This window comes from Parambassis ranga, chromosome 14 (genome assembly GCF_900634625.1).
Source record: "Parambassis ranga chromosome 14, fParRan2.1, whole genome shotgun sequence".
In the NCBI taxonomy this organism is placed as follows: domain Eukaryota; kingdom Metazoa; phylum Chordata; class Actinopteri; family Ambassidae; genus Parambassis; species Parambassis ranga.
In genome coordinates, this window is record NC_041034.1 from 8,257,564 (window position 1) to 8,284,774 (window position 27,211).

The 27,211-nt window shown below is 43.2% G+C and overlaps 2 protein-coding genes across 2 annotated transcripts; both read left to right on the forward strand.

Annotated features, from left to right (window-relative positions):
* Positions 1–3,804: 3,804 nt before the first annotated feature.
* Positions 3,805–5,202, forward strand: LOC114446476 (uncharacterized). Its single transcript, XM_028422120.1, has 4 exons — positions 3,805–4,003; positions 4,073–4,378; positions 4,570–4,746; positions 5,074–5,202. The coding sequence occupies exons 1-4, from the start codon at positions 3,872–3,874 to the stop codon at positions 5,200–5,202; spliced, it is 744 nt and encodes a 247-aa protein (XP_028277921.1). The 5' UTR covers positions 3,805–3,871.
* A 14,230-nt stretch (positions 5,203–19,432) lies between these two features.
* Positions 19,433–22,575, forward strand: LOC114446477 (uncharacterized). Its single transcript, XM_028422121.1, has 4 exons — positions 19,433–19,620; positions 21,222–21,493; positions 21,562–21,867; positions 22,060–22,575. Exons 2-4 carry the CDS (start codon positions 21,362–21,364, stop codon positions 22,573–22,575), a joined length of 954 nt encoding a protein of 317 aa, XP_028277922.1. The 5' UTR covers positions 19,433–19,620; positions 21,222–21,361.
* The last annotated feature ends 4,636 nt before the right edge of the window (positions 22,576–27,211 follow it).

The following is a 27,211-nucleotide window of genomic DNA, read 5'->3' on the forward strand; positions in this document are numbered from 1 at the left end:
CGGAAGAGAAGTGTTCCCTGCTAGAGGAGCTGGACCAGTCCATCGCTGAAACTGAAGACGTCAGCAAGGAACTGGACCAACGCACTAAAAAATGTGTGGAGTCATTAAATATGCTATCCATTCTGCAAGCTGACGTGGACCAGGCCAACCAGACTGTCCTGGAAAGAGACGGTCTGATCCACAAGCTGGCAGAAGAGAAGTGTTCCCTGCAAGAGGAGCTGGACCAGGCCACCAGACTGTCCTGGAAAGAGACGTCTGATCCACAAGCTGGCAGAAGAGAAGTGTTCCCTGCTAGAGGAGCTGGACCAGGCCAACCAGACTGTCCTGGAAAGAGACGGTCTGATCCACAAGCTGGCGGAAGAGAAGTGTTCCCTGCTAGAGGAGCTGGACCAGTCCACTCGCCTGAAAACTGAAGACGTCAGCAAGGAACGGACCAACGCACTAAAAAAGTATGGAGGTCATTAAATATGCTATCCATTCTGCAGCTGACGTGGACCAGGCCACCAGATGTCCTGGAAGAGACGGTCTGATCCACAAGCTGGCAGAAGAGAAGTGTTCCCTGCAAGAGGAGCTGTACAGGCCAACCAGATGTCCTGGAAAGAGACGGTCTGATCCACAAGTGCAGAAGAGAAGTGTTCCCTGCAAGAGGAGCTGGACCAGGCCAACCAGACTGTCCTGGAAAGAGACGGTCTGATCCACAAGCTGGTAGAAGATAAGTGTTCCCTGCTAGAGGAGCTGTACCCAGGCCAACCAGACTGTCCTGGAAAGAGACGGTCTGATCACAAGCTGGCCGGAAGAGAAGTGTTTCCCTGCTAGAGGAGTGGACCAGGCCAAACCAGACTGTCCTGGAAAGAGACGGTCTGATCCACAAGCTGGCGGAAGAGAATCGTTCCCTGCAAGAGGAGATGGACCAGGCCATCGCTGAACTGAAGACGTCAGCAAGGAACTGGACCAACGCACTAAAAAATGTGTGGAGAGTCATTAAATATGCTATCCATTCTGCAAGCTGACGTGGACCAGGCCAACCAGACTGTCCTGCAAAAAGACGGTCTGAGCCATAACCTGGTGGAGGAGAAGTCTTCCCTGGAAGAGGAACTGAAAACTTGAGCAGCAGGCTATAAAAGAAAGCCTAGAGAAGGTTCAGCCTCTCCTCATGAGCAAGAGGAACAGTTAACTCTGCTCAAGGACAGTAATGAAGAGCTCTCTTTAAAGGTTTCTGAACAGCAGAACCCCATCAACTCCCTGCCGGCTGAACAACGCAGTTCTCCATGAACAAGTGAAGGAGAGCGAAGCCAGGCTCAGACAGAAGGAGGTCCAAAAGGAGGAGGACGCAACATCTGAACTCCTCACAAAGGGGTCCTCTAGGAAGGAGCTGAAAAAGGCTAAGAGGCTGCAGAAACCAACAGAGAAGAAGCAGGAGAATAGAAGAAAGAAGAGGAACTCCTCACAATCCTGTTCTATAATAGTCAGGATCAGGATCCGATTTACGAGGTTAATGACGACGAAGGGGAAATTTCCCTTTGTTCGTACAGACGCAGAGAAGAAAAGGATAACTGAAATGAAATATATAATAAAATATATAATAAATACCTAAAGAACATACTACTGTATAAACCTTTATATAGTAAAGAGCATGACATGAATGTTCCAGTATGAATGTACAGTGTCTGAGTGACTGTACAGTTCAGAGTTCAGTAGTTTGATTGAGACAGGCAGGAATGACTTCCTGTGTCTCTCAGTGGTGCATCTGTGGGAGTCGGAGTCTGTTGCTGAACAAGCTCCTGTAGCTGTTCAGTACAGTGTGGAGTGGGTGGGAGGGACAGTCCAGTATGGCCTTTATTTTGGACAACATCCTCCTCTGACACACCTCTGTCAGAGAGTCCAGTTCCTCTCCCACAACATGGCCGGCCTTCCTGATGATTCTGTTGAGTCTGTTGATGTCCCTCACCCTCAGACTGCTGCCCCAGCAGACAACAGCATACATGATGGCACTGGCCACCACAGACTCATAAAACATCCTCATCATCGTCCTGCAGATGTTGAAGGACCTCAGAAGGTAGAGGCGACTTCCTGTAGACAGGTCCACGTTCTTACTCCAGTCCAGTTTGTGGTCCAAGTGCATTCCCAGGTATTTGTACTCCTCCACCACCTCCACACTGACCCCTTTGATGCTGGTAGGGGTCACTGGAGCCTTTGTCCTCCTCAGATCCAAAACCATAAACCATAAACCAAAAAAAAACCATCGTGGCTGCAGAGACAAGAAGAGTATAATGAACCAGACCTGCAGTATAAAACAAAGAAGAACAAAGCGAATAAGAGGCAGCAGAACCTTACAGCTTACAAGCTTCCAATAAAAGCTGTCAACCTAAAACAACATCTGACAGTTGTGCAAAAAAATCTCAGATTTTTACTTGTTTTTTTTCCAGAATTCGACAATTCTGAGGGAAAAAAGTCTCAGTAAATTCTCAGATTTAGGTCCACCTCCAAGAAGAAGCCCTCTGTCTCTCTCTCACACACACACTTTAAAAAAATAAAAAATAGCCTATAAGTGTCATATTGTTAAATATTTAATAAGATTATAAACAATATAAATAATAACAGGTGGTGGTTCTGGTTTTATTTACCATATGAGTGGTTTCAAGCGCAGAACCTAATTAATGCTGACTGTGGTGTTAGGTAGAGATGAGGACTCGCAGTTTATTCATTAGGACTTGGGTCACACTTAATTTGACGCTCCTCGATTATAGCCAGGACTAGTGATGGCCAAATGAAGCAATCCATCTTCACTCACTGTTCTGCAGTAAGTCTGGATGGAATCTTGTGTTGTGTGAAATATCTTCCAGGTTCAAGCCTCAAGTCACTGACGGCAAGTCTAAGTCAAGTCTCTTAATGTTCAGTGTTCGTGTTTAATAGTGTTTAATAGTGTCTAAAATGCCAATGTGACTGTTCCGTTCAGTTGCAGGGATACTTTCTTCATTCTGGTTTTGTAATTCTTCTATGATGTCAAAACATTTGGAACACTTGATTTTTCATGCTATTGAGTATAAATTCCTAAATATAGCTTACAGAGATATAATCTCCTTTTAGATATAGATAAGAAACTTTATCAGGTATATTCAAAAATTGAGCTAAAAAAAATTGTAAAAAAAGATTGTATTGATTTTGTCACAGCAGACAGAAGATTTGTTCATATTTATCCTAGGCTGAGGGGCAGATGAGCACAGACAGGCATGCTCTGAATAGAACAGAGTATTGACCCATCCAAAGTGTGGGAGACCGCAGCGTTACAATAATATGATCAATTATTATGCAGCCACTGTGGAAAAAAACAGCAAAGCAGTCATAGCAACTAAAATCATTTTGTTCATGTCCTTCAAAACAATTTGCATTAAAACAGGAAGGTCCTATTTTCATATAACAATGAACGATGTAAAAGACTATTCAGCCTGTTTATGTCCACAGCTGCAGTGAACAGGCTGCAAACAGAACATGTAGACTCAAACTACAGGACATCTGAGGTTTGTGCATAACCCTTGTTTCATTAAACAAAGAGGTCATGCATTTGTATTCCTGTTCATGCTCTCTATGGGGACTGGTCACGTTGATAACATCCTCCTGAATGGGCCGAATAAACACACAGAGATAACACAGATAACACTCAGCACACACTGGTTAAACTGACAGTTGCAGCCATGATCTCGATGGGCCGCGGTTTGTGTCTTCCTTCTCCAGCCACCGTCCACCAGCTGTTCTCTGTGGCACGAGATGCCAGCATCATCCCTGATATCTCCTTGGATCCGTCCTCACAACCTTCCTGTCACTGGACTCCTCAGCAGCACTGCAGCATCGATATGGTTTCCTGCAGCGGGGTATGAGCGGAGAGCAGCAAGCGGCGTTCAGACAGAGCCTGATCGGAGAGCTGGGGGGCAGCAGGGTCACCTATGGAGGAGTAGGGGTCATTGCTCTGGCTCTGTCCATGCTTTTTGACCAGGTTGCCCAACATGTAGGCAAAGCTGTTCAGTTTTGTGTGTTTTTTTGTAGAAAAAAAAATCAAAAATTGTTATCTTATCAGGTCCGAGTGCAAGGATCATCCACAGAGGGCCATCTATCAACGCAGGGACCCCAGGCCATGATGATTTTTGGCATCAGTACCTCTTCAAGAATTGGCCAGCTAATTAACAGCTACCTCCGCCTCATTCCTGGCATCGCCAACAACCAGGAGACAATGGCCGAAACCACGGAGCTCTACGACAGTTTGCTGAAACTTGAACTGCTTGATCATTATGAGAGGATGATTAACAAGAAGAGAATGAGCTCAGTGTCCATGCAGCAGTGGTTGGCAGGAGCAGCTTTTCACCTGCACCTGAGACTGCACCAGGTAAGGATGGGCAGGCGAAAACTCCAGATGAAACATGTCAATGACCATATGGTGCAGTATCCACATGCTTTTTTGTGCCTTAAACTGTTGCCTACATTACTCACAATGCAACTTAAGTAAGAGCTCTGTTATGTCTGACAAGGTGCTAAAAACAGACAAGCTCAGATATACTTTTGTTCTTCTTCCAACAGGTCCGTCTGAACTCTGTGCCTTTGGGATCTGCTAAATCACTGCGTTTTTCTTATAAGACAGGACTGAATCACCTGATTCAGGGCTACGCAGCTTATCTGCGCAGAAACATACAGGAGACTGCAGCTCCAGGCCCACATCACACTGCAATCATGCAGCCAGTGGTCCAAAAGAAACCAGTGCAACCAATACAACATGCTCCAGCAGTGTCCTTTTTAATATCAGTTTGGTCAGTCCAAGTGTCTCGGCTGATATATTCAATGACTCTACCACACCCAATTCAACTGCTGGAAGCTGTAAAACTCATGGCTCCACAGAGGACGTTGGACTCAACGAAGACAGGAAGGGAAACAATGACACCACTGTAGGTATGATAAATAAAAACACACTCAATATTTCTGCTGGGCACAGCAGGAAGGAGGAAGAACACATGTTAGTCATCGAGCCTTGGAGAAACGTTCAGTCACAACGTGCAGCACCATCCCTGTGAGTCTTCGGCCATTCAGCAAGCTCTGGTGACCCGCATTATCAACGCTCAGGACCTGGAGCGGAACAGAAACTTTTTCATTTACCGAGAGAAAGCCTTCCAGAACCTCCTCAGACAGAGGGAGGACTTTGAGCTGAGGTCAAATTAGATCATACATCACAGGCAGATCATATTCATTGATCATGCACTTGTTGAATTAATGTAGATGAAGTATGGATGTCCTCAGATGTCACCTGGAGTCAGGTGAACCATCTCCAGCTTAACACCTCAAAGACTAAGGAGCTGGTCATCGACTTCAGGAAGTCCAGCCCACAGCCACGTCCAGTGACCGTCAGGGACGACGAGGTGGAGATTGTAGGCAACTACAAGTACCTCGGGTTGTGGCTGGACAACAAGCTGGACTGGACATGCTGTACAGATCACCTGTACAAGAAGGGCCAGAGCCGACCTGTACTTCCTGCGAAGACTGGGAGCCTTCAACATCTGCAGGAAACTCCTGTGGATGTTCTACCAGTCTGTGGTGGCCAGTACACTTTTTTTATGCTGTTGTCTGTTGGGGGGGTAACATAAACAAAAGGTGTGCTAACAGGCTGGACAGACTTATCAGGCGGGCCGGCTCTGTGGTCGGCATGAAGCTGGACTCCCTGGTGACAGTGGCAGAGAGGAGAACACTAAGAAAACTCCTGGCTATTGTGGACGATGCCAGTCATCCTCTGCACACTGTCATCAGCGCTCAGAGGAGCCAGAAACAGTCACAGGCTGCTCCTCCCCAAGAGCAGGACCAACAGACTCAGAGACTCCTTTGTGCCCCGATCCATCAAACTCTACAACTCTGCTTTTGGCAGGAGGGGGAGAAGGAAGGGAGGAGCACAGCCCGCCCTGATACAACACACGTGCAATAATTTACATGTGCAATAATCCTGTACCATTTATGCTGCTGTGCAATGTTTGTTTACATTTACTGCCACTATACTACATTACCATTTATGCTGCTGTGCAAATTTTTTGTACCACAATTCCTTTACATTACTGCACTATATCACATGACAATCTATGCTGGTGTACAATGTTTGTAAATAATTCCTTTATTTTTTACTGCACTATATTCTATTTTATTCTATTTTATCTTATTCTATTTAACTCTTGCTCTGACTGTTGGTGTTGTAGTGCTGCTGGTACCCAAATTTCCCGAGGGACCTTCCCAAAGGGATTAATAAAGTATATTCTATTCTATTCTATTCTAAAAGAAAACAAACTGTTTTGACATTTCATTTATTTGTAGTATTACATGTGAAACTGATGCAAAGTAAAATAAAACATCACGGGTGTTCTCAGATTCTGTAAACAAATATCTAACAGTCTGCATCTAATGTATTGAATAAATCAAATTAAAAACAGCATTGTGTATCTGTAGAGGGCGCCATCACCCACCTCTCCTCACCGGAAGCCAGCAGAGGAGAAGAAGAAGAATCTCTCCTCCCGCCCCTTCAAACGTTGTTGTTGGATTGCTGCTGCGCTGCATGCGCGAGAAGTGCTTCACTTCCGCACACTAATATGAAACAGTATATACGAAGACCACAGCTAAAGACCACAGCTATCCGGAGGTATGTGATTTTGTTGTATAACTTTTATCAAACGCTGTTTCTACTTCAGCTAGCTAAACTGCTCTCCGGGCTTAGCTCGGAAGGGAAAGGGAAGGTTGCTGAACAACAGTTAAAGTGTGTCACCTTATCAGGAAATATATGTAACGTTACTACTACTGGACACAGAAGTATTTAATTTACTTCACGGGAGGAGTTACTTACTCCTAGTAGTGACTGCGCACGTTAGCTTGTTTGCTACAATGCTAACAATTGAAGGAGTGGCTTTATTTCCTGGTAGGTTGTGTTTCATAAACATACCCCCAAAAAAGAAAAACGCTAATTTGGCGGACTGTTGTTTTAAATGTAATTACCCAAAACAGTGAACGACTTTATCTGTACACTGTCTGAATTAACTACGTGCCTAGAAGACAACTGAACAGTCAATAGAAAGACTCTCAGGTGTATTACAGGTAAGCTAGCTAGTTTTGCTATTGGGCTGCATCTAACATGCTAATAGCGCTGAGTCAGACTAGTGATGGGAAATATACAGAGCTCAGTGTTGTCAATGAACAATATTTGTGAAAACAAGCGCTCGACAGTTAGTATTTTCCCCCCCAATCATTATTTTATCACTTTGTGTTTTAAATAAAGCTTTATGTAGCTGTCGGAGACTCGGAACCGACGTTTGGGCTGTGTCGGAAGTAGCCCGGTCAGCTATGAATGAGCACCCGACATGTGCGTTGTCGTGACTCGTGTGTTTCGTTTTTGTTGAACAGAGAGCTACAGAACAAAGAATCACACCTCACTGAGAGAGAATGTCATTAATGTTTGTTATCATCTTTCTCTTTTTAAGTCTCATACTGAGTGAATGTGCTGTCTGTTTTACATATGGACACATGGAACCGCAGGGTTGTGATTTAATGACACGTGTCAGTTTTTTTCTCTCTATGAAACATGCTGAACTATAATAAAACTCTTAAGTACTGTCAGACCTGGCTGGATGGCATTAAGGAGCCATACAACGACTATACATTATTTACAATATTACATTATTAATTATTAATTGTAACCGGAAGGTTACTGGACAACCCTGCTATACTTGGGCAAGACACTTTACCTGCATAGCCTCCAGTGTACTCACTGGTGTATGGCACTCTTTGCTGGGCTGCCTTAAGCAATTTCCCCATTGTGGGACTAATACAGGTTTCAAATTTTATTTATTAAAATATAGATATTACTGTTTTCTATTGGTCATTGATAAACTTTTGTTTTTCTTTTTGCTACAGAAAAATGATACAGTTATCACTTTTCGTCCACAAGGTAAGGAACATTCGAGGCATTTCATGCAGCAATGTCATAAATATTTACTCAACAATTTGATCACATATTTACTCACTAACAGTGATTGCACCTCCATCAGCTGACATCTAACCTAGACTCTAACTAAAGCTTTTAAATTACACCTTCAACAGGCACATTGACTCTTAAATTAGTGATTTCTGAGCCTGGATTTACTTACAGTGGCTTGCAAAAGTATTCATACCCCTTGAACTTTTCCACATTTTCTCACATTATGCAAAAGTATTCAGCCCCCCTGAGGCAATACGTTGTGGAACCCCCTTTTGCTGCAATTATAGCTGCAAGTCTTTTGGGGTATGTCTCTACCAGCTTTGCACATCTACAGACTGAAATCTTTGCCCATTCTTCATTGCAAAACAATTCAAACTGAGTCAAATTAGATGGAGAACGTTTCTGAACAGCAGTTTTCAGATCTTGCCACAGATTCTCGATTGTATTTAGGTCTGGACTTTGACTGGGTCATTCTAACACATTAATATGTTTCATTTTAAACAATTCCACTGTAGCTTTGGCTTTATGTTTAGGGTTGTTGTCCTGTTGGAAGGTGAATCTCCGCCCCAGTATCAAGTGTTTTGCAGACTCCAACAGGTTTTTCCTCCAAGATTGCCCTGTATTTGGCTCCATCCATCTTCCCATCAACTCTGACCTGCTTCCCTGTCCCTGCTGAAGAGAAGCAGCCCCAGAGCACGATGCTGCCACCACCATGTTTGACAGTGGGTATGGTGTGTTCAGAGTGATGTGCAGTGTTAGGTTTCCGCCACATATAGCGTTTTGCATTTAGGCCAAAAAGTTCAATTTTGGTCTCATCTGACCAGAGTGCCTTCTTCCACATGATTGCTAGGTCACTCACATGGCTTCTGGCAAACTGCAAACAGGACTTCTTGTGGTTTTCTTTAACAATGGCTTTCTTAATGCCACTCTTCAATTAAGTCCAGATTTGTGCAGTGCATGACTGATAGTTTTCCCATGGCCAGATTCCCCCACCTTAGCTGTAGATCTCTGCAATTCATCCACAGTCACTATGGGCCTCTTGGCTGCGTCTCTGATCAGTGCTCTCCTTGTTTGGCCTGTTAGTTTAGGTGGATGACCATGTCTCAGTAGGTTTACAGTTGTGCCATACTCCTTCCATTCGCCGATGATGGACTGAACAGTGGTCTGTGAGATGTTCAAAGCTTGGGAAATCTTTGTATAGCCTAACCCTGCTTTAAATATCACCACAACTTTATTCCTGACCTGTCTGCTGTGTTCCTTGCACTTCATGATGCTGTTTGCGCCCCAGTATTCTCTCAACAAACCACAGAGGCCGTCACAGAACAGCTGTATTTGGACTGAGATTAAATTACACACAGGTTGACTGTATCTAGTCATTAGGTCAACATTCGATCAGTCAGAAATCATCAGGCAACTTCTGAAGGCAATTGGATGCATTCAGAGAAAAGGGGGCTGAATACTTTTGCACACTGCACCTTTCAGTTTTTTATTTGTAAAAAAAAAAAAATTAACTCATGTTTAACTTTCTTTCTACGTCACAACTGTATGCCACTTTGTGTTGGTCTTTCACATAACATTCCAATAAAATATATTTATTTTTGTGGGAATAATGTGAGAAAATGTGGAAAAGTTCAAGGGGTATGAATACTTTTGCAAGCCACTGTACAGGCATCCCAGATTAGAGTGTAGAAAGTAATGTTGTGCCCTACTTTGCTTGGATGACTTGGACAGTGTGATTTTAATTTTACAATACAGGGCTCTAGACTAACTTTTTGCACTGGTTGCACTGGTGTGCCTAACTTTTTTCTTGTGCACCGGCACAAAATGTAGGTGCACCGCATCACACTTAATCCATATATTTTTGTACGCATCAGTACATTTTGTACATATGAACGGGCTTAATATCACATATCATCCTAAAATGAATTTGGACCTTGTGTAATGAACACAATACTTTTTAAATGGGCGTTTGTCATGTAACCATGTACTGTAACTCCTTAAAACGAGTGAATCAGCCTTCATGAATGCAACCACACAGGTCAAATAATACTGTCCGTCAGACCTGTTCTGTCTGTTATAATGCTACGAGCACGTCACGCCCCCTCCCTGAACATTACCGGCTCGTTATCATCACTCATTCAGGTCAACAGCACATTAGCAAAACCTGCATAGTAGCAACAAATTTTCCTCCACCGCTACATGTTCACCTAAACTGAAGTTTCTGCTGTTCAGCAGCGAAATGTGTCTGTGTGTTCACGCGGTGCAATGAGAGGGCCGTATGAGGAGTTATACACACAAAAGTCCGGGCCGAAACAAACTTGTTCTTGTTCTCGTCACCTCGGGTAACGTGGAGTATAGAAAAAGCTTTAGCACACAGCATCAGCTCTGCACAGCTTATGTCCACGTTCTTCTTCTTCTGGATTTCCTGCGGTCTCGGCTGACTACAGCAGACACGTTTTCAAAAATACACACACGGGGGTCCCATCCTTCACTGTCTCTGATTGGTTTAGACCACGATATGAGCCTGATGTGTGTCTGTTGTTCAGAGTAATTTGGCTCATTAGATTATGATCAGTCAAAACAAGAGTAATGTCAGTTTGGTAACCTTTTTATTTATAATTTTATGTGGAAAAAGTATAGTTCAGTTTTCTTAAATATATAAATGAAACGGTGAGTCCTTCATATGGAGCATTTCTTGTAAGCTGTTTTTTTTTAATGCCTGTTCTTTTGTTGTTTATAGAGTCAGTTTTTGAACGATGGAGTCAGATCCCACTTGAAATCAAAAAGGAGGCTGGACAGCGGATGAAAATCTGTGTCTTTTGGCTTCCTATTCTATTGCAGCGGGACGAGTCCAGCAATGCTGTTTGCTGGGCTGCAGAAATAGGTCTAATCAGCTCAAAGTAAGCATTGCTAGCAGCCAACAATTTCCTTCCTGACTGTTTCAGGATGCTAATAAGTTTGTCATTGTCTCTTTGTAGGAACACAGTGGACCTACGTCTGAAGCACCTGCGCAAGATTGAGACAGTGGAGACAATCCTCAGAGCCTTGGAGCAAGGATCTGTAAGTTAACTGAGCCAGAGACTAAAGTTAGTGCCACCATCTCTGCCCATGAGCACAACTAGTGCAGCTCCAATAATTGTCTTAGATGCTGTGTGTGTGGATTTTGAGTTGAGTTGAGAAGGGCCAAAACAATGCTACCACATAAACATGTTCACAAGGAAATCAGGAATATTTGAAGATGGCAAATCAATAAAGAATATAGATAAGGGCAAAATGTGTGAGTTTCTGCTGATGAACATTTGTTTACCATCATTTTAGAACATTGTTTTTGGTTTAAAATGCTGCTTTGTTCTCTGTTCTAGTTGAAAAAGGACCAAAGCAAACATGTTAAACTTGGTAAGTGTTTTTTTTTTTCTCAGGGTAGAAAATATAAATTTGAACACATCTGTGTGTGTGTGTAAGGATCAGGGTTGTTGAATTGAACTTGTGGGTGTTGCAGCATCGCACCGTTGAGGTTTTGGATGATGCCTTACACTGGTTGGAGCAAACGGAAGAACCTGACGTACGCACTCGCCTGATGGATCTCGGCCACGGACACACCTGCTTCACAGCTCTTCACTTTATCTTCACAGAGTGTAGGTTACAGTCATGCTCAGCGCTCTGCTTTCATCCACTCACTCTTCTCGTCATTCATGTGAAGCTATTGATTCTTGTTTTGTTTAGTTGCCAAGTATATTCAAGACATGGGAGGACGCCATGAAAAGACCATGAAGTCACTGATGGCTAAACCTGGAAGTTATTCTATAGAATAAATAATATAATATTATATTTATATAATAATATAAAGAAAGCCTAGAGAAGGTTCAGCCTCTTCCTCATAAGCAAGAGGAACAGTTAACTCTGCTCAAGGACAGTAACGAAGAGCTCTCTTTAAAGGTTTCTGAACAGCAGAACCCCATCAACTCCCTGCCGGCTGAAAACACTCTCCATGAACAAGTGAAGGAGAGCGAAGCCAGGCTCAGACAGAAGGAGGTCCAAAAGGAGGAGGACGCAACATCTGAACTCCTCACAAAGGGGTCCTCTAGGAAGGAGCTGAAAAAGGCTAAGAGGCTGCAGAAACAACAGAGAAAGCAGGAGAATAGAAAGAAAGAAGAGGAACTCCTCACACTCCTGTTCTATAAAAAAACCATCGTGGCTGCAGAGACGAGAAGAGTATGATGAACCAGACCTGCAGTATAAAACAAAGAAGAACAAAGTGAATAAGAGGGTAAAAATTAAATTATAAATTAGGGTTCAGGACATAGAGGCCATTATAACAACACAACAACACTCTAAATGATGGAGCTGAAGCCATATGTCCAGCAGTGACCTGAGAGTGACATCATTCAGGTAATAAAAATATGAATCACTGACAGTTTACTTGCTGTTTCTCCTGCACGACGATGATCCTAAACGTCCTACCTCTGTACGTAGAACTGCACATTTTGCTTATTTTATTTTTCCTATTGCTTATTCATATTTTTATTTATTCTTATGCTTAAGTCTACTGTTTCTTTTTTATCTTAATTTAGTTGTGTATGAAGTCATATGAAGGGAACTCGCAAAGTAAGAACTTCATTGCTCAGTGTAACTGTAAAGTGCTGTGCATTTGACAATAAACTTCTTGAATCTTGAATCCTCAGTCCGAAACATTTACACAATCACCAACATGATGTGTAACTAAGATCGTGCAGTAATGTGACTTTCACACCGAGGCCTGTCCTGGTGAAAAGCGCCATGTTAGCTCATTTAATGGAGGAGCTGAAGAAGACTGGACTCCAAGCTGCTCCTGCTGATCATTTATGTTAGGAATAAAACCCAAAATATCAGCTGTTAATCACTCAAGTGCTTTTATTCCTGCAGGAAGGAGCAGTCACATACACAGACAGTTGCCTCTGTAGGAGTGCTCAAGGTCTTTTCAGAGCAGCTCCCTTCTTATACCCTCTGTTATCTAACAGACACAGCTTCTCAGAATACACACATCTTAGAATAGGCACAAGCACAATCATATATGACAGTAACATATCATGTATGAGATCATAGGTGTAACATCACATATATTTCCATAGTAAGACATATGGATAGACTGTCTCCACAAAGTCCAGCAGGCCATGCTGCTGACACAGGTTAGGTTGTTTCCAGAATTCTTCCAACAACTGCTATGCTGGACCTGAAGAACCCTATGTAAGAAACAAAGATATGAAAAGGGGAAGAAGAAGAAACAGGGGCCTGTGCTTCCATTCACATTAAGGGCGGAATAAACAGAAACACTTTCAGTTTCCTTTCCTGAAGATGACACCAAAAACTAAACAAATAAAAAATTTGAAATAAAATCTAATACATTTAAAATAAATACTGGAACATTCACACAACACAAGATTTCCATCCAGACTTACTGCAGAACAGTGAGTGAAGATGGATTGCTTCATTTGGCCATCACTAGTCCTGGCTATAATCGAGGAGCGTCAAATTAATCATTACAAAACTGTTTTGATATTTTCCAGAATCACCTGTTGTATGTCCTTACGAACCAAACGTTTGGTAATACAGTAAAATGACGTGTTAAAAGTTTCACCAAGGCATCAGAAAAGGAAACATATTCATCCAAACACCTTTTTTTACAGTCTGTGTAACAGCTGTTGAGACATCAGAAACAATCAAGACGCTTTATTGTCATAGAACAACGAAATTTGGTCCGACAGCTCAGAAAAGGCAATATATACAAAAACACACAATAATACTCAAAACAGAGCTACTCCGCAGTATAATGACATGGTCAAGTCCAGCACGATGTTATAAAGTGCAGCGTAGTGCATACAAGCATATAGACTTTAATGTGTGTCGATACAAATGTCCTTGGGATGCTGTGGACAGGTAATACAATGGCATTGTTTGCACACAAATGGCACAACCATGTTGACTGTTAGCTAGCTAGCAGCTAGCTAGTTGTTAAACTCACAAATCTGAATGCCGTGAATATAGTGAAATGTCTCGTGTGTTATGTTACCGTACTAAAGTCACGTAGTAACCTGCCTGTTTATCTGATGGTTAATGTCCTCTCTATGTGTCAGGCAGGGTTACAGAGCAGTTACTGAAAGCTCAGTTTACTCCCTCAACACTAGGCTTGTGCAAAATCGTATCGTGTGCAATTAATCGTCAGAAAAACTGTAATCGATTAATATTTGCCACTTATCGATTACGGCGATTAGTGCCTCGTCATGATGACGCATTTTTGTGTGCGGCGTAGTCTCACCATCACCCGCGCACATGTGAGCCCACAATAACAATAAAAAGACAGTGGTGTTCAGTTAAATAATGCGGAGCAGCACGTTTCTAACATAAGTTCAACGTCTGTCACCATAAGCCCGAGCACGAAGAAAGCGCAACGAGGACACAACACTACACTACAGCTGTATATAGTGCCGCGACATGCATTAGGTGACGCGTGTAGCGTTGGTTGTTGCTATAGTAACTGAATTTTTGCTCGTATCAAAGGAATAAACTCCGATCTTTATTTACGGACTCCATAGCAACATAGGAAACATTACAACAGCGAAGTCTCCTCCAGCAGATATTGGAAAGAATCCCACTCAGCCGAGAATCCGCGATACGTTTAGTCATTGTGCTCCTTACGACCAAACGAAGCGCTGGAAGAACGTAATGTAGGTTGATTTGCACAGACACACATTTAAATGTGAAATTGTCCGGTTTGTTTGTTTGTTTGTTTTTTCTGCTGCTGTTCTACAGTCTGAGTGAAAACATGCACTAGTGTGGGACATATTCCAGTCACAGGTTCATTTGCGCAGACACATTTTTTTAACTTGAAATAATCACTGATGTGACTTTTCTGAACTTTGTTTGTCTATTTGTCTGTTTAATTTTAATGTTGACATGCTTTGTGACCTTAAGATAAAAACATTTGAAGGACAAAGTTACTTTAAATGTTTGCTTCATTATTATTTTGAAGCAGTTTGTGCCTCAATATTATCAATACATATTTCCATGGCTGGTTGGTGCCTACTCACCAGCTTAGCCTGTTGTGAATGAAGTAGTTAACTTGACTGATGATTTGTCGGTATCATGCTAGAACACTGTGCCAATTTAGAGTCAAAAACATGTAAGTGCAACTGTCATCAATTAATCGTCAAATTAATCGTTATCGGCTAAATGCCACAATTAATCGTGATTAATTTTTTTGCCAATATCACCCAACCCTACTCAACACACAGGGCAGCTGCTCACCTTCCACTCTGAGAACAGCTGCTGCTTCTCTCCCTGTCTTTTCCTTTCTGATGTTGTCTGTATAAAAGCATGTTCTATCATATAAAAAGCCGTTTCCCTACTTTTCAAACGGAATCTCTCCTCGTACATGGCTGTGCCTGTGTTTCTCTGCCGGTAGCGATGTTAAATCAGCGTGAGTTCAGTCTGACAGCGTTTTATTTTGAAAATCCACCGGAAACGCTTTTATTCTGGTGCCTGACTTCCTGTCTGCTCGATGTAGTTGGTGCAGACAGAAAAAAAGGTTCGATCGCCACAATCAAAACATACACTTATAAATATAAATAGCGTTACTCCTCCGCTTTGCTAGCCTCAGCTAAGAAGCTAACGCGAACGATGGCTAATGCTAATAGCAGCTACGCTAGCTTACGCAAATAACATCAAAGGCTCCAACAGATGCGTGGTAGAAGGGGGCGTTTTCCTGGTTACCACAGCGCTGCAATACCGTTACTATAGTAACAGACCTAACAAAGCCAGTGGGTTTTTCGAGCGAGAGTAAAACACCGTAAAGAGAACCGTCGGTGCTGGTCGAAGTTGGAGGAGGTAACGTAAGTCCAGCTCATGCTAAAGCCTTACTGTTTGTCACATGACCCCAGGTGAGGTTAGGTTGATGTTAAATCAACTTAGAAAAGTTGGGAGGTAGCTACTGTTTACTTTCAGTTACAGTAGACGGTATTATTTGTCTGAAGACATGTTGTTGCCTTTTCTGCTGCCTCCCCACACACAATGGACATGAGGAGATTCCTAACAAAGACACGGAGAGTTAGAGTTGTTTTCAGCATTAACCCATGTTGTAATAAGGGCCAGGTTAGCTCCTGTTAGCCTGCTAGCTTCAGCCTCGCCTAGCCAGTGCACATAGCCACCTGCTCCTATTCTTATCAGCAAGAATAAAACACATGTGATGGACCGTCAGGACACAGTGGAGCATTATATGAACAGGGAAACACTGATGTAGCAGATAAGGCAGGGCATCATTATAAACACATCCACAAGGTTTGTTGTGAATTGAGCAGTTTTATAAGCAAATAAAAATAAAGACATGCATCTTTTTGTAAGTTAGTATTTTTAGTGTTTCAGTATTATCTGCATTAAGCAGTTTGGTTCATTTTTCTATGGGATTTGCCAGTTTTTTGTCTCTGTAAATGAGAGAAGGCCTCAGATATGGAGGCTGTTAGTGTAGTAGCACCAGTATGTTTGACAAAACTGTTGTTTCACTTGGAATTAGTTTCTGTTTGTCACCGACTTTTTGTTGAATCTGTCTCTGAAATAGTCATTAAGTGTTTACTTCTGTAGGTAAAATAGTTTAACACTGTTAAAATCACTGTTAAAATCCACAGGAAATCGCAACTACTTCATATTATTATATTTCATAATATACTTATGTACTTTTTTCAGATCATTCAGAAGGACCGAGACTTGCAGTCACAGACAAAAGGCTTGAGAGCATGCAGCAGTTCGTTAAAGACGTCAGAGAGATGAAGCTCCTGGAAGAAAAACTCAGCGAGCCTCAGATGTCCAAGAAGGAGCAAAAAAATGCAGAAAAGAAGTTGCAGAAAGAACGTGAGGAGAGGGAGAAACAGGAGAAGAAGGATCGTAAGGAGAGGGAGAAACAGGAAAAGAAAGAACGTGAGGAGAGGGAGAAACAGGAGAAGAAGGATCGAAAGGAGAGGGAGAAACAAGAGAAGAAGGATCGTAAGGAGAGGGAGAAAGTGGAAAAGAAGCAACGTAAGGAGGCAGCAAAAAATCCTTCCAGTTATGAGGAGCTGGTCTCTAAACTTTGCTCAGTCCAAAGCCAGCTAGAAACTGAGAAGCAGACTGTCCTGGAAAGAGACGGTCTGATCCACAAGCTGGCAGAAGAGAAGTGTTCCCTGCAAGAGGAGCTGGACCAGGCCAACCAGACTGTCCTGGAAAGAGACGGTCTGATCCACAAGCTGGCAGAAGAGAAGTGTTCCCTGCAAGAGGAGCTGGACCAGGCCAACCAGACTGTCCTGGAAAGAGACAGTCTGATCCACAAGCTGGCAGAAGAGAAGTGTTCCCTGCAAGAGGAGCTGGACCAGGCCAACCAGACTGTCCTGGAAAGAGACGGTCTGATCCACAAGCTGGCAGAAGAGAAGTGTTCCCTGCTAGAGGAGCTGGACCAGGCCAACCAGACTGTCCTGGAAAGAGACGGTCTGATCCACAAGCTGGCGGAAGAGAAGTGTTCCCTGCTAGAGGAGCTGGACCAGTCCATCGCTGAAACTGAAGACGTCAGCAAGGAACTGGACCAACGCACTAAAAAATGTGTGGAGTCATTAAATATGCTATCCATTCTGCAAGCTGACGTGGACCAGGCCAACCAGACTGTCCTGGAAAGAGACGGTCTGATCCACAAGCTGGCAGAAGAGAAGTGTTCCCTGCAAGAGGAGCTGGACCAGGCCAACCAGACTGTCCTGGAAAGAGACGGTCTGATCCACAAGCTGGCAGAAGAGAAGTGTTCCCTGCTAGAGGAGCTGGACCAGGCCAACCAGACTGTCCTGGAAAGAGACGGTCTGATCCACAAGCTGGCGGAAGAGAAGTGTTCCCTGCTAGAGGAGCTGGACCAGTCCATCGCTGAAACTGAAGACGTCAGCAAGGAACTGGACCAACGCACTAAAAAATGTATGGAGTCATTAAATATGCTATCCATTCTGCAAGCTGACGTGGACCAGGCCAACCAGACTGTCCTGGAAAGAGACGGTCTGATCCACAAGCTGGCAGAAGAGAAGTGTTCCCTGCAAGAGGAGCTGTACCAGGCCAACCAGACTGTCCTGGAAAGAGACGGTCTGATCCACAAGCTGGCAGAAGAGAAGTGTTCCCTGCAAGAGGAGCTGGACCAGGCCAACCAGACTGTCCTGGAAAGAGACGGTCTGATCCACAAGCTGGTAGAAGATAAGTGTTCCCTGCTAGAGGAGCTGTACCAGGCCAACCAGACTGTCCTGGAAAGAGACGGTCTGATCCACAAGCTGGCGGAAGAGAAGTGTTCCCTGCTAGAGGAGCTGGACCAGGCCAACCAGACTGTCCTGGAAAGAGACGGTCTGATCCACAAGCTGGCGGAAGAGAATCGTTCCCTGCAAGAGGAGATGGACCAGGCCATCGCTGAAACTGAAGACGTCAGCAAGGAACTGGACCAACGCACTAAAAATGTGTGGAGTCATTAAATATGCTATCCATTCTGCAAGCTGACGTGGACCAGGCCAACCAGACTGTCCTGCAAAAAGACGGTCTGAGCCATAACCTGGTGGAGGAGAAGTCTTCCCTGGAAGAGGAGCTGAAACTTGAGCAGCAGGCTATAAAGAAAGCCTAGAGAAGGTTCAGCCTCTTCCTCATGAGCAAGAGGAACAGTTAACTCTGCTCAAGGACAGTAATGAAGAGCTCTCTTTAAAGGTTTCTGAACAGCAGAACCCCATCAACTCCCTGCCGGCTGAAAACGCAGTTCTCCATGAACAAGTGAAGGAGAGCGAAGCCAGGCTCAGACAGAAGGAGGTCCAAAAGGAGGAGGACGCAACATCTGAACTCCTCACAAAGGGGTCCTCTAGGAAGGAGCTGAAAAAGGCTAAGAGGCTGCAGAAACAACAGAGAAAGCAGGAGAATAGAAAGAAAGAAGAGGAACTCCTCACAATCCTGTTCTATAATAGTCAGGATCAGGATCCGATTTACGAGGTTAATGACGACGAAGGGGAAATTTACCTTTGTTCGTACAGACGCAGAGAAGAAAAGGATAACTGAAATGAAATATATAATAAAATATATAATAAATACCTAAAGAACATACTACTGTATAAACCTTTATATAGTAAAGAGCATGACATGAATGTTCCAGTATGAATGTACAGTGTCTGAGTGACTGTTACAGTTCAGAGTTCAGTAGTTTGATTGAGACAGGCAGGAATGACTTCCTGTGTCTCTCAGTGGTGCATCGTGGGAGTCGGAGTCTGTTGCTGAACAAGCTCCTGTAGCTGTTCAGTACAGTGTGGAGTGGGTGGGAGGGACAGTCCAGTATGGCCTTTATTTTGGACAACATCCTCCTCTGACACACCTCTGTCAGAGAGTCCAGTTCCTCTCCCACAACATGGCCGGCCTTCCTGATGATTCTGTTGAGTCTGTTGATGTCCCTCACCCTCAGACTGCTGCCCCAGCAGACAACAGCATACATGATGGCACTGGCCACCACAGACTCATAAAACATCCTCATCATCGTCCTGCAGATGTTGAAGGACCTCAGAAGGTAGAGGCGACTTCCTGTAGACAGTGTCCACGTTCTTACTCCAGTCCAGTTTGTGGTCCAAGTGCATTCCCAGGTATTTGTACTCCTCCACCACCTCCACACTGACCCCTTTGATGCTGGTAGGGGTCACTGGAGCCTTTGTCCTCCTCAGATCCAAAACCATAAACCATAAACCAAAAAAAACCATCGTGGCTGCAGAGACAAGAAGAGTATAATGAACCAGACCTGCAGTATAAAACAAAGAAGAACAAAGCGAATAAGAGGCAGCAGAACCTTACAGCTTACAAGCTTCCAATAAAAGCTGTCAACTAAAACAACATCTGACAGTTGTGCAAAAAAATCTCAGATTTTTACTTGTTTTTTTCCAGAATTCGACAATTCTGAGGGAAAAAAGTCTCAGTAAATTCTCAGATTTAGGTCCACCTCCAAGAAGAAGCCCTCTTGTCTCTCTCTCACACACACACTTTAAAAAAAATAAAAAATAGCCTATAAGTGTCATATTGTTAAATATTTAATAAGATATAACAATATAAATAATAACAGGTGGTGGTTCTGGTTTATTTACCATATGAGTGGTTCAAGCGCAGAACCTAATTAATGCTGACTGTGGTGTTAGGTAGAGATGAGGACTCGCAGTTTATTCATTAGGACTTGGGTCACACTTAATTTGACGCTCCTCGATTATAGCCAGGACTAGTGATGGCCAAATGAAGCAATCCATCTTCACTCACTGTTCTGCAGTAAGTCTGGATGGAATCTTGTGTTGTGTGAAATATCTTCCAGGTTCAAGCCTCAAGTCACTGACGGCAAGTCTAAGTCAAGTCTCTTAATGTTCAGTGTTCGTGTTTAATAGTGTTTAATAGTGTCTAAAATGCCAATGTGACTGTTCCGTTCAGTTGCAGGGATACTTTCTTCATTTCTGGTTTTGTAATTCTTCTATGATGTCAAAACATTTGGAACACTTGATTTTTCATGCTATTGAGTATAAATTCCTAAATATAGCTTACAGAGATATAATCTCCTTTTAGATATAGATAAGAAACTTTATCAGTATATTCAAAAATTGAGCTAAAAAAAATTGTAAAAAAAGATTGTATTGATTTTGTCACAGCAGACAGAAGATTTTGTTCATATTTATCCTAGGCTGAGGGGCAGATGAGCACAGACAGGCATGCTCTGAATAGAACAGAGTATTGACCCATCCAAAGTGTGAGAGACCGCAGCGTTACAATTAATATGATCAATTATTATGCAGCCACTGTGGAAAAAAACAGCAAAGCAGTCATAGCAACTAAAATCATTTGTTCATGTCCTTCAAAACAAATTTGCATAAAACAGGAAGGTCCTATTTTCATAAACAATGAACGATGTAAAAGACTATTCAGCCTGTTTATGTCCACAGCTGCAGTGAAACAGGCTGCAAACAGAACATGTAGACTCAAACTACAGGACATCTGAGGTTTGTGCATAACCCTTGTTTCATTAAACAAAGAGGTCATGCATTTGTATTCCTGTTCATGCTCTCTATGGTGGACTGGTCACGTTGATAACATCCTCCTGAATGGGCCGAATAAACACACAGAGATAACACAGATAACACTCAGCACACACTGGTTAAACTGACAGTTGCAGCCATGATCCCGATGGGCCGCGGTTTGTGTCTTCCTTCTCCAGCCACCGTCCACCAGCTGTTCTCTGTGGCACGAGATGCCAGCATCATCCCTGATATCTCCTTGGATCCCGTCCTCACAACCTTCCTGTCACTGGACTCCTCAGCAGCACTGCAGCATCGATATGGTTTCCTGCAGCGGGGTATGAGCGGAGAGCAGCAAGCGGCGTTCAGACAGAGCCTGATCGGAGAGCTGGGGGGCAGCAGGGTCACCTATGGAGGAGTAGGGGTCATTGCTCTGGCTCTGTCCATGCTTTTTGACCAGGTTGCCCAACATGTAGGCAAAGCTGTTCAGTTTTGTGTGTTTTTTGTAGAAAAAAAAATCAAAAATTGTTATCTTATCAGGTCCGAGTGCAAGGATCATCCACAGAGGGCCATCTATCAACGCAGGGACCCCAGGCCATGATGATTTTTGGCATCAGTACCTCTTCAAGAATTGGCCAGCTAATTAACAGCTACCTCCGCCTCATTCCTGGCATCGCCAACAACCAGGAGACAATGGCCGAAACCACGGAGCTCTACGACAGTTTGCTGAAACTTGAACTGCTTGATCATTATGAGAGGATGATTAACAAGAAGAGAATGAGCTCAGTGTCCATGCAGCAGTGGTTGGCAGGAGCAGCTTTTCACCTGCACCTGAGACTGCACCAGGTAAGGATGGGCAGGCGAAAACTCCAGATGAAACATGTCAATGACCATATGGTGCAGTATCCACATGCTTTTTTGTGCCTTAAACTGTTGCCTACATTACTCACAATGCAACTTAAGTAAGAGCTCTGTTATGTCTGACAAGGTGCTAAAAAACAGACAAGCTCAGATATACTTTTGTTCTTCTTCCAACAGGTCCGTCTGAACTCTGTGCCTTTGGGATCTGCTAAATCACTGCGTTTTTCTTATAAGACAGGACTGAATCACCTGATTCAGGGCTACGCAGCTTATCTGCGCAGAAACATCCAGGAGACTGCAGCTCCAGGCCCACATCACACTGCAATCAATGCAGCCAGTGGTCCAAAAGAAACCAGTGCAACCAATACAACATGCTCCAGCAGTGTCCTTTTTAATATCAGTTTGGTCAGTCCAAGTGTCTCGGCTGATATATTCAATGACTCTACCACACCCAATTCAACTGCTGGAAGCTGTAAAACTCATGGCTCCACAGAGGACGTTGGACTCAACGAAGACAGGAAGGGAAACAATGACACCACTGTAGGTATGATAAATAAAAACACACTCAATATTTCTGCTGGGCACAGCAGGAAGGAGGAAGAACACATGTTAGTCATCGAGCCTTGGAGAAACGTCAGTCACAACGTGCAGCACCATCCCTGTGAGTCTTCGCCATTCAGCAAGCTCTGGTGACCCGCATTATCAACGCTCAGGACCTGGAGCGGAACAGAAACTTTTTCATTTACCGAGAGAAAGCCTTCCAGAACCTCCTCAGACAGAGGGAGGACTTTGAGCTGAGGTCAAATTAGATCATACATCACAGGCAGATCATATTCATTGATCATGCACTTGTTGAATTAATGTAGATGAAGTATGGATGTCCTCAGATGTCACCTGGAGTCAGGTGAACCATCTCCAGCTTAACACCTCAAAGACTAAGGAGCTGGTCATCGACTTCAGGAAGTCCAGCCCACAGCCACGTCCAGTGACCGTCAGGGACGACGAGGTGGAGATTGTAGGCAACTACAAGTACCTCGGGTTGTGGCTGGACAACAAGCTGGACTGGACATGCTGTACAGATCACCTGTACAAGAAGGGCCAGAGCCGACTGTACTTCCTGCGAAGACTGGGAGCCTTCAACATCTGCAGGAAACTCCTGTGGATGTTCTACCAGTCTGTGGTGGCCAGTACACTTTTTTATGCTGTTGTCTGTTGGGGGGGTAACATAAACAAAAGGTGTGCTAACAGGCTGGACAGACTTATCAGGCGGGCCGGCTCTGTGGTCGGCATGAAGCTGGACTCCCTGGTGACAGTGGCAGAGAGGAGAACACTAAGAAAACTCCTGGCTATTGTGGACGATGCCAGTCATCCTCTGCACACTGTCATCAGCGCTCAGAGGAGCCAGAACAGTCACAGGCTGCTCCTCCCCAAGAGCAGGACCAACAGACTCAGAGACTCCTTTGTGCCCCGATCCATCAAACTCTACAACTCTGCTTTTGGCAGGAGGGGGAGAAGGAAGGGAGGAGCACAGCCCGCCTGATACAACACACGTGCAATAATTTACATGTGCAATAATCCTGTACCATTTATGCTGCTGTGCAATGTTTGTTTACATTTACTGCACTATACTACATTACCATTTATGCTGCTGTGCAAATTTTTTGTACACAATTCCTTTACATTACTGCACTATATCACATGACAATCTATGCTGGTGTACAATGTTTGTAAATAATTCCTTTATTTTTTACTGCACTATATTCTATTTTATTCTATTTATCTTATTCTATTTAACTCTTGCTCTGACTGTTGGTGTTGTAGTGCTGCTGGTACCCAAATTTCCCCGAGGGACCTTCCCAAAGGGATTAATAAAGTATATTCTATTCTATTCTATTCTAAAAGAAAACAAACTGTTTTGACATTTCATTTATTTGTAGTATTACATGTGAAACTGATGCAAAGTAAAATAAAACATCACGGGTGTTCTCAGATTCTGTAAACAAATATCTAACAGTCTGCATCTAATGTATTGAATAAATCAAATTAAAAACAGCATTGTGTATCTGTAGAGGGCGCCATCACCCACCTCTCCTCACCGGAAGCCAGCAGAGGAGAAGAAGAAGAATCTCTCCTCCCGCCCCTTCAAACGTTGTTGTTGGATTGCTGCTGCGCTGCATGCGCGAGAAGTGCTTCACTTCCGCACACTAATATGAACAGTATATACGAAGACCACAGCTAAAGACCACAGCTATCCGGAGGTATGTGATTTTGTTGTATAACTTTTATCAAACGCTGTTTCTACTTCAGCTAGCTAAACTGCTCTCCGGGCTTAGCTCGGAAGGGAAAGGGAAGGTTGCTGAACAACAGTTAAAGTGTGTCACCTTATCAGGAAATATATGTAACGTTACTACTACTGGACACAGAAGTATTTAATTTACTTCACGGGAGGAGTTACTTACTCCTAGTAGTGACTGCGCACGTTAGCTTGTTTGCTACAATGCTAACAATTGAAGGAGTGGCTTTATTTCCTGGTAGGTTGTGTTTCATAAACATACCCCCAAAAAAGAAAAACGCTAATTTGGCGGACTGTTGTTTTAAATGTAATTACCCAAAACAGTGAACGACTTTATCTGTACACTGTCTGAATTAACTACGTGCCTAGAAGACAACTGAACAGTCAATAGAAAGACTCTCAGGTGTATTACAGGTAAGCTAGCTAGTTTTGCTATTGGGCTGCATCTAACAATGCTAATAGCGCTGAGTCAGACTAGTGATGGGAAATATACAGAGCTCAGTGTTGTCAATGAAACAATATTTGTGAAAACAAGCGCTCGACAGTTAGTATTTTCCCCCCCAATCATTATTTTATCACTTTGTGTTTTAAATAAAGCTTTATGTAGCTGTCGGAGACTCGGAACCGACGTTTGGGCTGTGTCGGAAGTAGCCCGGTCAGCTATGAATGAGCACCCGACATGTGCGTGTCGTGACTCGTGTGTTTCGTTTTTGTTGAACAGAGAGCTACAGAACAAAGAATCACACCTCACTGAGAGAGAATGTCATTAATGTTTGTTATCATCTTTCTCTTTTTAAGTCTCATACTGAGTGAATGTGCTGTCTGTTTTACATATGGACACATGGAACCGCAGGGTTGTGATTTAATGACACGTGTCAGTTTTTTTTCTCTCTATGAAACATGCTGAACTATAATAAAACTCTTAAGTACTGTCAGACCTGGCTGGATGGCATTAAGGAGCCATACAACGACTATACATTATTTACAATATTACATTATTAATTATTAATTGTAACCGGAAGGTTACTGGACAACCCTGCTATACTTGGGCAAGACACTTTACCTGCATAGCCTCCAGTGTACTCACTGGTGTATGGCACTCTTTGCTGGGCTGCCTTAAGCAATTTCCCCATTGTGGGACTAATACAGGTTTCAAATTTTATTTATTAAAATATAGATATTACTGTTTTCTATTGGTCATTGATAAACTTTTGTTTTTCTTTTTGCTACAGAAAAATGATACAGTTATCACTTTTCGTCCACAAGGTAAGGAACATTCGAGGCATTTCATGCAGCAATGTCATAAATATTTACTCAACAATTTGATCACATATTTACTCACTAACAGTGATTGCACCTCCATCAGCTGACATCTAACCTAGACTCTAACTAAAGCTTTTAAATTACACCTTCAACAGGCACATTGACTCTTAAATTAGTGATTTCTGAGCCTGGATTTACTTACAGTGGCTTGCAAAAGTATTCATACCCCTTGAACTTTTCCACATTTCTCACATTATGCAAAAGTATTCAGCCCCCCTGAGGCAATACGTTGTGGAACCCCCTTTTGCTGCAATTATAGCTGCAAGTCTTTTGGGGTATGTCTCTACCAGCTTTGCACATCTACAGACTGAAATCTTTGCCCATTCTTCATTGCAAAACAATTCAAACTGAGTCAAATTAGATGGAGAACGTTTCTGAACAGCAGTTTTCAGATCTTGCCACAGATTCTCGATTGTATTTAGGTCTGGACTTTGACTGGGTCATTCTAACACATTAATATGTTTCATTTTAAACAATTCCACTGTAGCTTTGGCTTTATGTTTAGGGTTGTTGTCCTGTTGGAAGGTGAATCTCCGCCCCAGTATCAAGTGTTTTGCAGACTCCAACAGGTTTTCCTCCAAGATTGCCCTGTATTTGGCTCCATCCATCTTCCCATCAACTCTGACCTGCTTCCCTGTCCCTGCTGAAGAGAAGCAGCCCCAGAGCACGATGCTGCCACCACCATGTTTGACAGTGGGTATGGTGTGTTCAGAGTGATGTGCAGTGTTAGGTTTCCGCCACATATAGCGTTTTGCATTTAGGCCAAAAAGTTCAATTTTGGTCTCATCTGACCAGAGTGCCTTCTTCCACATGATTGCTAGGTCACTCACATGGCTTCTGGCAAACTGCAAACAGGACTTCTTGTGGTTTTCTTTAACAATGGCTTTCTTAATGCCACTCTTCAATTAAGTCCAGATTTGTGCAGTGCATGACTGATAGTTTTCCCATGGCCAGATTCCCCCACCTTAGCTGTAGATCTCTGCAATTCATCCACAGTCACTATGGGCCTCTTGGCTGCGTCTCTGATCAGTGCTCTCCTTGTTTGGCCTGTTAGTTTAGGTGGATGACCATGTCTCAGTAGGTTTACAGTTGTGCCATACTCCTTCCATTCGCCGATGATGGACTGAACAGTGGTCTGTGAGATGTTCAAAGCTTGGGAAATCTTTGTATAGCCTAACCCTGCTTTAAATATCACCACAACTTTATTCCTGACCTGTCTGCTGTGTTCCTTGCACTTCATGATGCTGTTTGCGCCCCAGTATTCTCTCAACAAACCACAGAGGCCGTCACAGAACAGCTGTATTTGGACTGAGATTAAATTACACACAGGTTGACTGTATCTAGTCATTAGGTCAACATTCGATCAGTCAGAAATCATCAGGCAACTTCTGAAGGCAATTGGATGCATTCAGAGAAAAGGGGGCTGAATACTTTTGCACACTGCACCTTTCAGTTTTTTATTTGTAAAAAAAAAAAAAATTAACTCATGTTTAACTTTCTTTCTACGTCACAACTGTATGCCACTTTGTGTTGGTCTTTCACATAACATTCCAATAAAATATATTTATTTTTGTGGGAATAATGTGAGAAAATGTGGAAAAGTTCAAGGGGTATGAATACTTTTGCAAGCCACTGTACAGGCATCCCAGATTAGAGTGTAGAAAGTAATGTTGTGCCCTACTTTGCTTGGATGACTTGGACAGTGTGATTTAA